Source organism: Sturnira hondurensis, unplaced genomic scaffold (assembly GCF_014824575.4).
Source record: "Sturnira hondurensis isolate 20B ecotype Veracruz unplaced genomic scaffold, ASM1482457v3 Scaffold0021632, whole genome shotgun sequence".
Classification (NCBI taxonomy): domain Eukaryota; kingdom Metazoa; phylum Chordata; class Mammalia; order Chiroptera; family Phyllostomidae; genus Sturnira; species Sturnira hondurensis.
Window position 1 is genome coordinate 3,629,766 of NW_028094263.1, and position 16,193 is coordinate 3,645,958.

The window sequence follows — 16,193 nt, forward strand, 5'->3', positions numbered from 1 at the left end:
CTGCTTTTTTTACCTTATCCCCAATGTAGTCATGGAGCATTCGGATGACAGATGCACCTTTGCTGTATGATATGGCGTCAAATATCTCATCAACTTCAGAAGGATGTCCCACACTGACCTGGAAGACAGTGTGATAAAAGGTTGTGAGAGGGAGCAGACATTCTGTAATACTGACTACACACACACAAAGCTTTCTACCCTGCTGACTGCTGTGGCTTGGTGGGTTGGGAGTCATTCACAAATCTAAAGGTCACTAATTTGATCATGCTTGGGTTTCAGGCCAGGCTCCCGGTTGGGGGTGTGTAAGAGGCAACCAACCAATGTTTCTCTTGCACATTGATGTTTCTCTCCCTTTCTCCATCCCCTTCCTCTCTCTAAAAATAAATAAGTAAGCCCTGGCTGGTGTGGCTCAGTGAATTGAGTGCCTGCCTCTGAAACAAAGGGTTGCTGGTTCAATTCGCAGTTAAGGTATGTGCCTAAGTTGCAGAACAGGCCCCCCATTTGGGGGTGTGAAGGGGCAACCAATCGATATCTCTCTCACACATTGATGTTTCTCTTTCTCTTTCCTTTCTCCTCTCTCTAAAAAGTAAACTGTGGCACAGTGAACATCCAAGTGTGCTTTATAGTTCCCTTGGATTTGACTCTGTGCTAGAGAAATGTCTGTCCTTTTCCTCTGCATTGAAAGGACTATCTATCCTTTTAAATGTATTCAGAAAGTCAGCACATTATATTGAAAAGAAAAAAATTGAAAAAAAATGAAAAAAATAAAAATAAAAAGCAAACTGCCCTGAAAAAATAAATAAAATCTTTAAAAATAAATAAATAAAATCTTAAAAAAACTTCCTAGTAAAACGCTTCTAACTAGGAAGGTACTCTTCCGCCTTTGGTTCACTCATAATGCATGATGATGATCCTTAAAAAGAGTATGGGAACATTAATGAAGTGGAACACAGTAATCTCTTAGGGTCCAGTCTTGGCTGTTTTGCTGGGAGGCAAGTCACTACAGATCTGTGTAGTGCTGGTGGTGGGTGAGTGGGGGTGGGGAAGGCAGGAATGGAAAACATGTGCTTTCTTGCACCACTTGTAATGGCTTACAATTATATAGGACCTTGGTTAAATATGTCAAGGTAGACTACAAATCTTAGTTTTCTGGAGGCGAAATTTATATATATATAAACTAACTGAAATAACAATAAGCTAAGTAGAAAGAATTAAAAATATATATATAAAAACAGGCCTTGGCTGCTGTAGCTCAGTGGATTGAGCACGGCCTGCAAACCACACGATCACAGTTCGATCCCCAGTCAGGGCACATGCCTGGGTTGCAGGCCAGTTCCCAGCAGGGGACTCACGAGAGGCAACCATACATTGATATTTCTCTCCTTCTCTCCTTCCCTTCCCCTCTAAAGATAAATAAATAAAATCTTAAAAAAAAACAGATAAAAGAACATGTTCAGAATTTTCTATGAAGCAAACAATGGAATGATAATGTTCCCCTATGCATATTACCCAACAGGTATGGTTCTATTCAATAAAAATGCATTTAGTGAATGCTATGGGTAGACAGTACTTGCCTCAACAAAGATCAAATTTTATACTGCCTATCTCAGGAGAAAAACATAATCAGACCAGTCATGCTAGATTTTCAAGACTGGAAATATAAACCATAAAAACAGGTGCAATTGCTCATGCAATTTTCAGAATCCTAAGAACAATATCTCTATGACAAATTATTTCTTTAAAAATGAGGCCCTGGCTGGCGTAGTTGCAGGCCGGTTCCTTGCAGGCTAACTACCAGCATGGGAGGCACAAAAGGCAACCATACATTGATGTTTCTCTCCCTCTCTCCTTCCCCTCTAAAAAATAAATAAATAAAATTTTTAAAAAAATGAGAGCAAATGGTGGAGGGTGCGGCTCACTTCAATAGGATGGCTGTTATCTAAGGCATCAAGCTCCTGGGCTCGGGTATAATCAGCAGAAACAAACTGAGTCCAGATATCATACTCCGGGAAGCAGTGATCTACACACAGATATTCAATCCAGGATGCAAAGCCTTCATTTAACCAAAGATGCGTCCACCATTCCTAAAAAAGAGAGAAATAAGTAAAAAAAAAATGCTTGTCATTCCACTAATTTGAAAAATTCACCTATCCCTTCCATCATTACCCTAAAACATACAACTCAATGAACTAAAATTCTAAACAATTAGTAAATAACACATCTCTGAACAAAAGAGATACAGAAGAGATTCCAAGCAAGGCCAGTGATATTAGCATTATGCCCCAGGAACATTTCAAAACATTAAGAAGTAACATTTTACTACCAGAGGGAGAAAAGGAGGAAGGAGGGGAGAGTGGTGGGGAAGCCCTCATATGGAAAAGGGGAAGACAGTGGGTAAATGTAGGCTTTTCCCCCTATGTTATTTCCTATATTGTCATATAAAATTTAGTTTAATAAAGATTTCTCTTAAACAAACAAACAAACAAAAACCCAAGTTACAAAGCTACAAGGACCAAGCAAGGAAAACTGGCAGCTATTTCTACAACGTCAGAGAAATCAGATACCTGGAAAAGCGGTACTGCTAATGTAGGGGTCTGGTGAAACAAACAGAAGTGCCACAGCAGTAGGTAGTTCAGTAATGAACGGTATTTCAGAATTAATAGTGGAGTGGACAAAAATTGTAATGGGTCACAGATAGAATCAACTAAAAAAACCCCAGCTTTTTACGAAAAGATTTCAAAATTATTTTCATTAAAGCTGATTATATCTCTTATAAAAAGAAAGCAATATATGAACCCCAAGGTAAATGCTAAAGGACTAATGCAGTGGTAGAAAACAAAAAGGCATTTTAAAATTCTGAACAGATAAAGAATTTCCAATATTAAGTAATAAATGGCTATCTGACCAAGTGCTTTGTGCACTAGTAACCTCCAGAAGATAGCTGGTTCAAAGCCAGTCATTCTCCAACCTGTCTCTAAGCCCCTGAATTTTAGTTAATAAAATCATTGGCTTCTACTAACTAAAAAGTTTTTTTAAAGCAATATAATAGTACATACATTTCCCCTACTAACAGTTATTACTGCTAATTTCAAAATAAAATCATAAAAAATAAAGTCCACTGAAAGCTAAGCAAAAAAAAATTGTTTAGTAGCAACAAACTTGAGGCATTAGGTAGAAGAGAACATTTCTGTACATATCTGAATACAGGTACTAGAATACTTAATTCCACATAAAATTATATTTCAAAAAATTTTTCTACCCCTAAGTAAAATGTTAAACATCCAAAGCAAAAGAGAAGCATGTGCTTTCAAGGGCTGCCTTCCTGTACAAACTCTCTCAAACATGTCACAGCTGCTACACACCTTACTTTCTTGCTTTATTTCTGTGACATATGATCTCAACTACACCCAACGAAGCCACACTAGTCAGGGCTTAAAGGATTTCAATGGGACAATAAAAATTTTATTAAACTTTAAAGCACTTCTGCAGTTTCTTTGCTTTCATTTCTGTCAAATTGCAACATGACATTTCAGGCAATAAAAAAAACCTGACCCCTAAAAACATTTCAACCTAATCAAATATCAGTGTATTATTTACCAGGCTACTTTTCAGCTAGTGAACTACATAATAAAAAAGACTTAGGAAACTACAGTTGACCTGGAATCTCACTGCACGGAATCTCTTCACCTAAGAGGAATCTCATTCTCTCACCCACATCAGTATCGTGACTTCCCCTACTAGCAGGCAAATTCTAGAACAGTTGAGGAAGTACTTTCTGTTGAAAAAAGACTGTCCAGCCCTGGCTGGTGTAGTTCAGTGGATTGAGCACAGGCTGTGAACCAAAGGGTTGCGGTTCGGTTCCTGGTCAGGGCATATGCCTGGGTTGTGGGCCAGGTCCCCAATGGGGGCCATGTGAAAGGCAACCACAAATTGATGTTTCTCTCCCTCTCTCCTTCCCTTCCCTCTCTCTAAAAAATAAGTAAATAAAAAGAAATAAAATATTTTAAAAAAGACTGTCCACATACTCTTGATCAACACAGAGATTATGATAAACACTTTTCAATGTGGACTTTTTGAAATAAAGTTTTTCTATCGTTCACTTTTCTTTGGCACAATGTTCCAGGCAACCCTGAAAAACTATGTAGCCAAAATAATGTGCAGCAGAATGGAGATAAATATATTTGAGCACTTAAAAATATTAAATACCATAGTAACAAGATTTCCAAACCATTGATGGGCGAGTTCATGTCCCACAACCAGAGCAACCCACTGGCGTGATGAAGAGCAGGAGTTTTTTGAATCAATAAGCAATGCTGTCTCCCTGTGTTAAAAAAAATTAAACAATAAAAGTATTGCAATAAAAGCATGTACAAGTTGGGGAGGGAGATTCAAACAGTAAATAAGATGCTCAGGTTAGGCTTTAGAGATGTCATTTCCTTAGAATATACAGGATCAAAAAAGTCCCAGAAGATTCAAGACTACGTCAGGAGAATGCATACAACAGAAGATAAAATTGTGACCCAAGTTTACAGGAGTGCCACGTTGTGACAGGAGTGCCACGTTGGGGGAAGATGCATTCCACAGTCCCAAAAAGAACACTGAGCAGGTTGTCTAAAACTTAGCTCATCGCAGAAGGCAACTGAAAGTAGAAGGCAAAAACCTGTTTACAGACCCTGCTTCAAAAATTATACAGCCCACATGTTTATATTGTGGTGACAGACATGCAAAACCTTGGCTAGAAAATATTAAATCAGGGAAGGTTTTTCACACTGGATAAATAACTATGTAACTACTGGGAGGAAGAGAAGGCACCAAAATGAGAAACTGAGCCAAAAATGTATCTAAAAATGTTACTAATGCCAGATGCTCACTTTAAAGTCTTACACTCTCAGTCAGTACAGCACCAGAGTGTGTTCATCTGCATTCCTGAACTATGCACAGCAGTGAGGGGAGGTAGGAAAATTTAGGTACATCATAAAGCAGAAGATACTCAACTGTGATTAGAAGTGAAGCTCTTATGAAATCAGTGATTGAAAAGATAAGGCAGGGTAATGCATCATTAACATACCTATAAGTAACAAGGCCCCAGTTCTCCATGGCACCTTCATAAAATAAATATAAACATTTATTGATATATATACACACTTCTTCCTCAAAAATCACAAAATTCAAAAAAAGTTATTACAATTCATCAATAAAATGAAATTTACTTTACCAGCTGCAAAGTCTGCAATAGCAATGAGATCAATTTTAGGTAGAGGATAAGGAACATTGAAGTAGTCCTTATAAAAAGGCAGGGTTTTAGCAGCAACCTATAAAAGTATAAACAAAAGAACAACCTGATAAGTATTTTATTATCATTCATATAGAAATCCACAAAGGAATCCTGTTGCAAGCCAAAGTATCTCAAGTTACTAGAAACCAACCCCGAGGAGCCCTACCTCCAAAGACTCCCTTAGTCCCAAACTTTGTATATGTTGGCCAAACTTTAATCTACTTATAGCTCGGTATGAAAAATATAATTACAGATTTCCCCACTCACTCTCTGGGTAAATAAATTCTACTCTAATATTTTCTCAATCATTATTTCATAAAATGTTAGCGCAACACCAAGGCTGGTAGTCCTAAAATTCTATTACAAATGAAACCAAAAGTAGCATAACAAATTTCAAATTAACTTTTAAGTAATTGTACTAATAATTGATCAGAAATGTAAATTCCCCAACCTGTATTTATGGACTGTTGGAACAATCCTCTTCAAGTACATTTACCTCTAACGCAAATTTTCCTTGCTCTGCTTTGCCAACAGGGGTGTAAACACGGACACACACACCATCTTTTGACCTTGTTTCTACAAAGTCATATTCACCCACAACAAATGCCACCAGATACGTAGACATGACAGGTGTGCGGGCGAACTTCACTTCCACTACATTTTCATCATCAGGGGATGGTTTCCGATCAATTACATTCTTCAAAACAAACAAACAAAGGAAAAATTTAAACAGATTTACAATAAATACAGAGCAAACACTAGCCCCAGACTGGAGGCTTTGTTGCTTCTCCTTCCCCCTTTCTAGAACTTATCTACCCCAATTCATCCAGTATTTTCATGTTGGCAAGATCTTTCCTATTAAGAAGGAAAGTGATTTGATCAACCATTCACACTAAGAAGTTCAGGACTAAGGCATTAATACTACCAAAGATTTGTGAGTAAAAAGAAGTAAGTTTTCTGAAATACCTATTATATGCCAGGCACTGGGATATTTTAAGATAGACCTCAATATTTTTAAGTGAAATAAAGACAGGAGACAATAATTACTAATAAAAAGAAAATGTAATTGTGGAATCTACATTTTAAAGGGCACAGATTTCTGATTTGGAGCATTCTCTGTACCAAGACTGGCTCCGAACACATTGGTGCAGAAGCCTCCACTTCCCCTTGGCATCCCTGATCCCCTTTGCTGTTCTCCCTCTTCTTCCTATCCAGGCTCTCAGTTGCCACAGGATCTTTCTAGTCTTTCTTCCAAGAAGACTTATTTAAGAACAGACCTGATAAAACTCATACTAAATTGTAAATGAGTATTTTAGTTATAGATAGATATTAGCCTCCTCTCTAATAATATTTGAAAAGAGAGCGGCATTCTATCTATGGAATTCTTTCTCCCAATAAAGGAGGCAAAAGCCAGTTACTTTCAAGTGCAGCAGGCTTTTCCAAGTTCCCCAGATTCATATTATAAGCTCCAGGCTCCACTGTGTGTTAAAGCAGTCCTAGACAACACACTTCAAGTGGTGCATGCTTACTCTATTTACGAATGAGATCAATGACATCAGTGAAGGAAGCACATTTCAAAAATGCAATTGGCCAAAAACCTAAATATACTTCATTATGTGGTTGTATCTTTTAGTATTTAATAAGAATATCAGATTTGGGGATGGTAAACACGATACAAAATACAGATGACCAATTACAGAACTGTACACCTGAAACCAGTATAATTTTATAAACCAATGTCACCTCAATAGATAAAAAAAGGAAGTCAATTTTTTCTTTCAGGTAATATTTATTAAGTTCAACACTTATTTAGGTTTCTAAATTAAAAGAAGTAGATAATCATGTTGATACAGCTTACAAGGAATTTCTTCCATGATGTGGGAAACTCTCCAAATAAAGCAATTAAGAAAAAAGGCTTACTGGAAATAAAGAAAACTAACATTTGTGTTCCTATTATGTAACAAGCACTATATTAGGAGGTTTCATGCTAACCCATCTAACCAGTAAACTAAATATGCTAAAAGCTTATTAAAAATTTCAACATACTTACGTATACATACATACCATGTTTGATAAAGCTACTCTGTCTTTAGGAACAACCAATGAGATATCAAAAGTGGCTTTGATGGCAGGCTCGTCCCAGCAAGGAAAAGCCCTCCGAGCATCAGTAGCCTCAAAAATAAATAAATAAATAAATAAATAAATAAATAAACAAATGAACAAATCACTGAATTAATTTAACAGACCATTTCACAAAGTAACTGTAATCTCTCTCTCCATATTAATTTCTATCATTCACTTTCTCATTCAAATATTTACTTTCTACTCAGTGCCAGGCAACAAGCTAGGCACTGACTACAAAGAAACACAAGGCTTACTATCAGTGCCGCATAGTAAGGAACTAGGTTTGCTATAGATTTACAATTTACAGCAATGATTTCAACTGGTGTGTCACGAGAATTTTTAAAACATGCAATAAGCCCTGGCTGGTGTGGCTCAGTGGATTGAGCACCAGCCTGCAAACTGAAAGGTTGCTGGTTCAATCCTTAGTGAGGGCACATGCCTGGGTTGCAGGCCAGGCCCCCGGTCAATGTTTTTATTTTTTTAAAGATTTTATTTATTTATTTTTAGTGAGAGAAGAATGGAAAAAGAAAGAGAGGGAGAGAAATACCAACGTGTGTTTGCCTCTCATGAGCCACCTCCCCCACAAAACTGTCCACTAGGGACCTGGCCCGCAACCCAAGCATGTGCCCTAACTGGAAATTGAACCAGTGACCCTTTAGTTTGCAGGCTTGCGCTCAATTCATGAGCTACACAAGCCAGGGCCACAGTTGACATTTTTATCACATATCAATGTTTCTCTCTCTGTCTCCCTCCCTCCCCTCCTCTAAAAAATAAATAAATAAATAAACTCTTAAAACACACACACACAAAAAACATGCAATACTGACTATTTGGTCAGGGTCACTGACATCTTTTCCCTTACATTGTTAAATTAAAAAATGGCAACAGTCAACACAATAGCGGTACATTGTGAATGAATCAAAATCAAATTGGCAAAAAAGAATATTTTTTGGTGTGTCGCAGAATTTTAGTAATTAGTTTATGTGTGCCATGAGATGAAAAAGGTTGAAAATCGCTGATTTATAGCATTAATTTAGAATTATATATATTTTTTTACTATTTAATTAGATCTTTTTTTATTGGTGTTCTAAAACATTGAAAAATTTAATGCTAATAGCTTCATCGATAATGTTAACAACACAGAGCATAGGAAGGTCAATGGTATACTGTAAGAAGTCAGAACTGGGAAAATATGATAGATTGCCTCTCTTGCTTTTATTTCAAAACTAAAAATATTTTCAGAATCTTTGATGTACTTTATTCTTTATTTGGAACAGTAGCAACAGGAATCGAGGCAGGAGTAGATGCTCTATCAATTCTGAGCAGGGCACTGTTTAACGGCATTTCTACGAACTACACACAAAATGGTCACCACTTGACCTACTTAAAGAGAACTCATTCTTTCTTCAAAAATAAAAACAGAGAACAGTTGTTAAAGCAAAATAAAATCTAGTGGTCCAGTTACAAAAGGAAGAAATTAAATAGAACAAAATAGGAAAAATAGAACTAATGACAATATTGTGTTAGGAAAAGAGGAAACAAAATATAGAGGTAGAGGAAGCACACACTCCTGAAAGAAGGGCTTCTCAGAGGAAAAATGTTAGATGGCTTACTGCACCTGCAAAAAAATTAAATTATAAATTCTATCAGTAAATAATACGTTTGAAAAGTAAGTAGAGTGTAAGAAAAGAATTAGGAGCAGTAGTAGCACAGAAATGAATTTATACTAGAGGAAATGAAATGAACGACACGAGTAGCAAGATTTAAAGGTTTCTAAAATATTCCAAGTGCAAAGTGATAGCAGCAATCAAAGGCACATTTGAGGAACAGACACTAAAGCTACACCTATTGTTAAGTGCTTTTCCTGAAGATGAGCTCCAAACACACACACACACACACACACACACACACACACACACAGGTAATACATTTTCAATACCTCAATTGCTTTTATACTGTGTACTGTTCTTAAAATTATCCTCTTAGCATTTGACACCTGTGGCTTTTCCTACTAAATAAGTAGTTATGCTGCTATACATATACATATAAAATCGTTCCCTAACCCACACTCCTAATTCCCTCCCTCCCATACGGAAGACAACTGGCTGAATATAAAATAAAAATCTAAAATCATGAATATAATTATGGTCAAAGGCATCTAGCCTCAAACAGTGGCACAAATAACAGACCCTCGTCAGCGAATCTAATTTAAGACGGCAGCACTTCAGAAGAGGATACCATACCTCGAACTGGGTGACAGCAGCATAGCGCACCTCTCCGGAGGGGGTGGTATATTTACTTCTATAGAAACCTTTCATTTTGTCATTCAGCTCTCCAACAAAATCTATCTTTAAGGTTCCTGTACCTGTGATTGAAGATAAATAAAGACCACTTTTAGGGAAATGTTAAGTACAAGTTGGCAAAAATATGTCCTTAAGACACTAATTCGGGTGGTATTTACAATGTTTAAATCAATTCTTCCTTTCTCAAGTACTCCTCTTGGCAATGGAGAGAATACAGTGTTTTATTATAGCATATGTCAGACTGATCTTAAAGTAAGCCCTGAAGTCACATTTAGGGTGAGTAACTGCTTAGACAGTTCTTTAACTTTATTAACTTTGTCTCAAATTACCAATATAGAAAGATAAAAACAGGAATGAACATTTATTACTAAATGTATAACATGCTATTATGCTTTAAAAGCATTATAAACTTGGAAGTAGGTATTGTCTCCATTTTTACAGATAAGAAAACTGAGGCTGAAAAGTTTAATAACTTGTCCAAGGTCACACAGTTAAGTAGCAGGAATGAGGTAAAAATTTAGGCCTATTTAATCCAAAATTCATGCTCCCTGCCAATGTTACCATGTAAATTTGTACTTTTTGATAATTTCACACCAATACCTCTGTCACTAAAATGAGACCCTATCTGTTCAATCCAAATGGAACACCAATTCCATACTTTTGTGCAGAACTACAGGGAATACCAATGATTTGATCATCAAAATGGCATTAAAAAATCTCTCAATCACCTCAATCATTTGAAATGTGATGTTAAAAAATACATTTTAATCAATAATTAAGTATGAATAAAAATGAGTATTTAACCTGAATATATATCCCATTGTTATACAAGAGCAAAATCAATTCAGACAAAATGGGACTTTTTGTGAGTATATATAGTACTTTCTTCCATAACAGAAAAAAATTATTATCTAGTAGTCATCTACTAGATTCAGATGCACGACAAAACAATAATCCCATCCTACGTTTTATAAATCAAGTCACAAAGACCCCAGAAAAATGTGTCTTTGTAAATGATCCTCTGACAGCGCCTGCATGTAACAGGATCTGGAGTGTGGGTTTGGAACAGTCAGACACAGGCCTGCAGAGCAACTGCCAGTTGGACCCGAAGCGCTGTATCTTCAAGTGCGAAACTGTTAGTTTTGGAATGCTGTGGAACAATGACACTGGCGTATGCTCCTGGATGTTCACAAAGTCAAATCTTCACAGTCTAAAACTGAATCTGCTTTTCGGAAAGGCCCAAAAGTCACAGACTCCAAGTCTACAGAGTAAGTGAATGACAAATTGCAAGACATTTCTAGACAAAATACTAAGTGTGTCTATGAAGTGAAACTGACAGTTTTCTTACATGCCACAAATAGGTTCTGAAAGTAATTTCAAGAGAAAATTTCAGACTTTTGCACCAAAGTCATAAGTGCTACATTCTTAAAATAATCATGCTGCAAAAACAAAACTCAATTGAAGCACAACTGAATGGACATTATTTTCTAAAAATCAGGCATTCTGTCTGAAGGGGACAATGAACACTTTTTTTCTTTTAAAGAGAACGGTAGATTACTGGACAGTAAATATGAACAAAGTAAAAGAATCTGAAAGAATTCTCACGCAGCTGATAGTAAAGCCTTCACTGTAAAGAATACAACATTTCTCTTTAGGAATTCGCTGATTTTTTAAAGCAGATACATTCAGATTTACAAGAAATATCTAATAGATTATAAAAACCCACTCTCTCTTATGTTACAATTCCCTAAATAAAATTGGTGTCTGTTTTCACTAAGTTAAGTGTTCAGGTGTCTTTCATACAACTCATATTCCACAGTAAATCTACTTTTGACTTTTCCTATTTGGAATAAAACTCATAACTAAATAAGAAAGGCTGCTTACACTTTTACTCGGTTTTAAATCTCCAAGGCCATCAAACCATAACAAGATATTGACAGTGACCACTCCCAAAAGTGGCATACTAAACAAAATACAAAGTATTGGGAAGGGTTATTACCTGAAATTCAAACAAAACACAAGTTAAAAATTTTTCAAAAATCATTTATAAATTTAGTGTCACATTGTACAATACTAATTACAAAGAATTTACTATTAATATAGTAGAATTTTAGGGCAAGAACAAAAGAAAAAAGGACTTCTTAATTTCACTTATCAAATTTATACCACATTGAAGAACTGATTGCCAGGTCATCTACTTTTGTACCTATTTACACACTTAATTTACAGTGCTTCCTCAAATTACGTTCTATATTTCAATATTCAGTATTTGTCCACTTGGGATGGTAACCTTCTAAAAACATACAATGAGCTCATTTATAAATTAAACAACTGAAAAATTGGGACTTCCACCAAAAAATTTTGTTTAACATTTAGGAGAGTATAATTGTTGTAAAAGTCGATGTAGATCTTGAAATATTTTTTAAAAAATTTAATGAGTTACTAAATGTTATAAAATCAAAGACAAACTATTCAAACAAAGAGTAAAGGTCTTTGCCTTGTGTCACCTCTCCTTATGATCCTCTTTTTCACTCTTCAAAATGTTAATATCTTGCCCTGGCTGGTGTAGCTCAGTGGATTGAGTGCAGGCTGGGAACCAAAGGGTCGCAGGTTCGATTCCTAGTCAGGGCATGTGCCTGGGTTGCAGGCCAGGTCCCCAGTGGGGGCCACACGAGAGGCAACCATACACTGATGTTTCCCTCTCTTTCTCCCTCCTTTCCCCTCTCTAAAAATAAATAAATAAATCATCTTTAAAAATGTTAGTATCTTCTAGTGTTTCTCCAGAGAAACGCCACTCTACGGGGTCCTTAACCACTGATTCCGAAGTTGTTAGATCTTACAAAGATTACAGTAACTTAACCACCATCCTACAATGGTGCCAATTTCAGAAAAGATGTTTTACTTGCAATATCACGGTTGACATGGCTATCAAGTCTGATGAGGCTAAACATAAAGGTTACTAGTGTCCTCCTAATACATATTCAATATTTACTCCAGTACCAGAAAATAGACTGTACAACCTGTAAAATTTTGAGAAAGTAAGGACTTCATTCTTAAAAGAATGACTGGGTAACTTTGTCTGAGAGAATTTTGGGAAAATGTGAAAGCTAATGATTTTTAAACAGATATTTATAGATATTCAATAATTCACTAAAGGAACATCTACAAATAAGATACTTTTAAAATTCTAACTTATATCAGTTACTTATTTATATTGTTGTATTACCTAAAAATCTCCAAAACTCTGTCAAATTATAGTATACTAAAGGTGACAAATTTTCCTGACTTGTTCCTGGAATATTACATGTGACATGCTAACTTCTGTGTTTTTAAACAGTGTGTACACAAATGCTTATACAAGCATGCTGTAGTTTTGAAAGGATATAGAGGAAACTGATTGCATCTGAGGAGTGGAGCTGAGAGATGAAGACAGGGATATCATGACAAACAAATTTTCACTACATAGCATTTGAATTTCAAACCACGTCCATGTATTATACAGTGCTTGAGTTTATAAATCCAGGCTCTGCCATTTACTAGCTGCGGACCTTGGGCAAGTTATTTAAGTTATTTAAACCATTTCTGTGCCTTAGTTTCTTTATCTATCAAGTGGACTGAATAGATTAGATCTTAAAAAGGATTTAAATAAATTAGGATTTGTGATGCACACCTGCCAGTACCTAGCACAGATTAAGCATGCAATAGATACATGCATACGTTGTACACATACGCATATATACACATGCATATACCACACACACACACACCATCAGGAAGTTTCTGTCTATTCTTACCCGGTACATTCTAATAAATACATTCTGGCTTCTTTTAATAAATACAGCACCTTTAGCTTCTTTGATTTAATAAATGGTACTGTCATATTTCCTAATGCTGAACTGAATCTATGGTATCTTTTTTTTTTTAATACATCTCAGGTTTAAGTATCTTCTTGGACTATTTTAAAAACTAATTTTTAAATATTTTAATGGATATATATTTTTTCTTTTTAATATTTTTATTTAATTATTGTTCAAGTACAGTTTTCTTTTACTCCCATCCCAGCCCACCCCCCAATTTTTAAATATTTTTGCTTCTCTCTCCATTTTTTATTTCATTAATTTCTGCTTTCAAATCTTTCTTCTACTTTCTTGAAGTTACCTGTTCTTTATGTCTAACTTTTATCCTGATGCTTAGCTAATTAATTTTTAGTCATTCTTAGCTAAGTATCTATCCACTCTGAGTAATGTTTTACCTCCATCCCACATGTTTTGATATGTAATAATTTCATTACTCAGTTCTAAAAATTTTCTAATTTCCATAACAATCTTCTTTGGCTCATTAATTTTCAGAGATTTAATTTTTCCAAATATGAGAAGCAATTTTGTTTCTTTTGCTACCGACTTTAATCTTTTTGCAATGTGAACACAGAGTTAGTATATAATGATACAGATTTAAAATTTCTAAAGATTTTATTTTGTATCTATCAAAGTAATAGATCATAGCTTATAACTCACAGTACTACAGGCTTACATATATAACCTGCAGGCTCCCACCCAACAGTACCCTACTCCTCACAACACTGCCCAGAGTAGCAACTCTGATTTCTAAATATCTTGTTTATATAGCTATTTCTTCATTGTTCAATTTTTTAAAAAACTTGTTTTAAAAAGATTTTATTTATTTACTTTTATAGTAAGGGGAAAGGAGGGAGAGAAACATCAATGTGTGGTTGCCTCTCACACATGACTCACCAGGGACCTGGCCTGCAACCCAGGATTGTGCCCTGACTGGGAATCGACCCAGTGACTCTTTACTTCACAGGGCGGCACTCAATCCCCTGAGCCACACCAGCCGGCGCTTCATTGTTCAATTTTATATATTACTTTCTTTCTTACTATTGAAAGTGAAGTTTTTGGTTAAATTACATCTCCCACTCCTTCATCTTTTTTTTTAAAGGAAGTCTTAAGGTTTTATTTATTTTTTAGAGAGAGGGGAGGGAGGGACAACGAGAGGGAGAGAAACATCAATGTGTGATTGCCAGGTGGCCCCTACCAGGGACCTGGCCCACAAACCAGGCACGTGCCCTGACTGGGAATCTAACCAGCGACCCTTCAGTTTGCAAACCATGCTCAACGCACTGAGCTACACCAGCCAGGGCTCCTACATCTTTTAAGAAGACTTAGATATTTTCTGCCCTTACAAATCTGAAAATATATGTATTGTACTCTCTTAAATTCAGTTTGGATAAGCATGGAATTCTAGGTTGAAAACCATATTCTCATAATTTTGGAGGAACGGCTTCATTAGAGTCTAGTTTCCACTGTTCTTGATGGTAGTAAGTGTACTGCTATTTCGAACCCCAAACTTTGAAGGTAAGCTGCTAGCCTTCCCTTATTCCTCCCAAGTCCTTCACATGGGGTAGAAACTGTTTGAGAGCCTCACTTTATCCCTGATCATTTTAAAATTTGCTTTGGTGTACGACTTTTTACATTTATTGGGTTATTCCATCTCAGTGTTGTACCTTTTCAGACTGAAGGTTCCTGTCCTATCAGTTCAAACAAATTTCTTGTTTTGTGTCTTTAATAATTTCCTCTTGACTTCCACCAAGATGGAGGCATAGGTGGAAACACTGTGCCTTCTCCCACAACCAAGTTTGAATACAACAAAGATTTGGAGAAACAAAGACACAACCAAAGGACAGAAAATTGAATTATACGGAAGTCCGACTACATCTAACCGTTCAACGGGGACGGTAAGAGGAGCGGAGCCAGCAGCGAGCAGGGTCGGGCAGGACAGGGCCCCCGACCCAGGCGCGCAGGCAGCCCGGAACCAGTTGGGGTGCGGGGCAGACCGAGGGCGCACATTCGCGCACAGTGAGACAGACCACGCAGGCCCCAGGGGGCGAGGGCTGACGGCGGTGGCACACTCGCGTGCAGTGGGACGAAACGCGTGGGCCCGGTGACGGCAGCAACTGTGGCACCGGTGAGGGCCGTGGCGGCAGGTGGCAGACAGGACGCCATAGTCCCTCTTTGACCCCGCCCCCACATACAGCGTCACAACCCAGCGACTTAGTTGCCCTGTTCTAGTGAACACTTTAGGGCTCTGATCCTGCTATGGAACAGGCACGAACAGCCCAAAAGATGGTGCAAGAAGAATTCAAAGTCCCAGAGCCAATAATTCTAAGCGACCGAGAAATTGCCAGCCTCTCAGAAGCACAATTCAAGACACTATTTATCAGGATGCTCACAGAACTGGTAGATTATAGTCACAAATTAGAGGAACATAGTCACAAATTAGAGGAACATATGAAGGCTAAACTAATTGAAATGAAGGGAGATGCACAGGAAACCAATAGTGATGGAAAGGAAACTGGGACTCAAATCAATGGAATGGACCAGAAGGAAGAACAAAACATCCCACCAGAAAGGAATGAAGAAATGAGAATTCAAAAAAATGAGGAGAGGCTTAGGAACCTCCAGGACATCTTTAAA

General features: G+C 36.8%; 1 protein-coding gene and 1 non-coding gene across 2 annotated transcripts in view; one reads left to right on the forward strand and one right to left on the reverse strand.

Annotated features, from left to right (window-relative positions):
- NPEPPS (aminopeptidase puromycin sensitive) overlaps positions 1-16,193 on the reverse strand; it is a 68,250-nt gene that overhangs the window by 23,626 nt on the left and 28,431 nt on the right. Inside the window, exons 4-11 of the mRNA XM_037033185.1 lie at positions 9,643-9,764; positions 7,340-7,447; positions 5,772-5,972; positions 5,216-5,312; positions 5,069-5,102; positions 4,207-4,321; positions 1,920-2,084; positions 14-118 (exon numbers count right to left, since the gene is read on the reverse strand). Of these exons, the coding sequence (XP_036889080.1) occupies positions 14-118; positions 1,920-2,084; positions 4,207-4,321; positions 5,069-5,102; positions 5,216-5,312; positions 5,772-5,972; positions 7,340-7,447; positions 9,643-9,764 (947 nt within the window). The remainder of the gene's footprint in view (positions 1-13; positions 119-1,919; positions 2,085-4,206; positions 4,322-5,068; positions 5,103-5,215; positions 5,313-5,771; positions 5,973-7,339; positions 7,448-9,642; positions 9,765-16,193) is intronic.
- On the forward strand, positions 595-728 carry LOC118978242 (small nucleolar RNA SNORA22). The gene has a single exon (XR_005064669.1). It is a non-coding gene; the product is annotated as a small nucleolar RNA SNORA22 (small nucleolar RNA).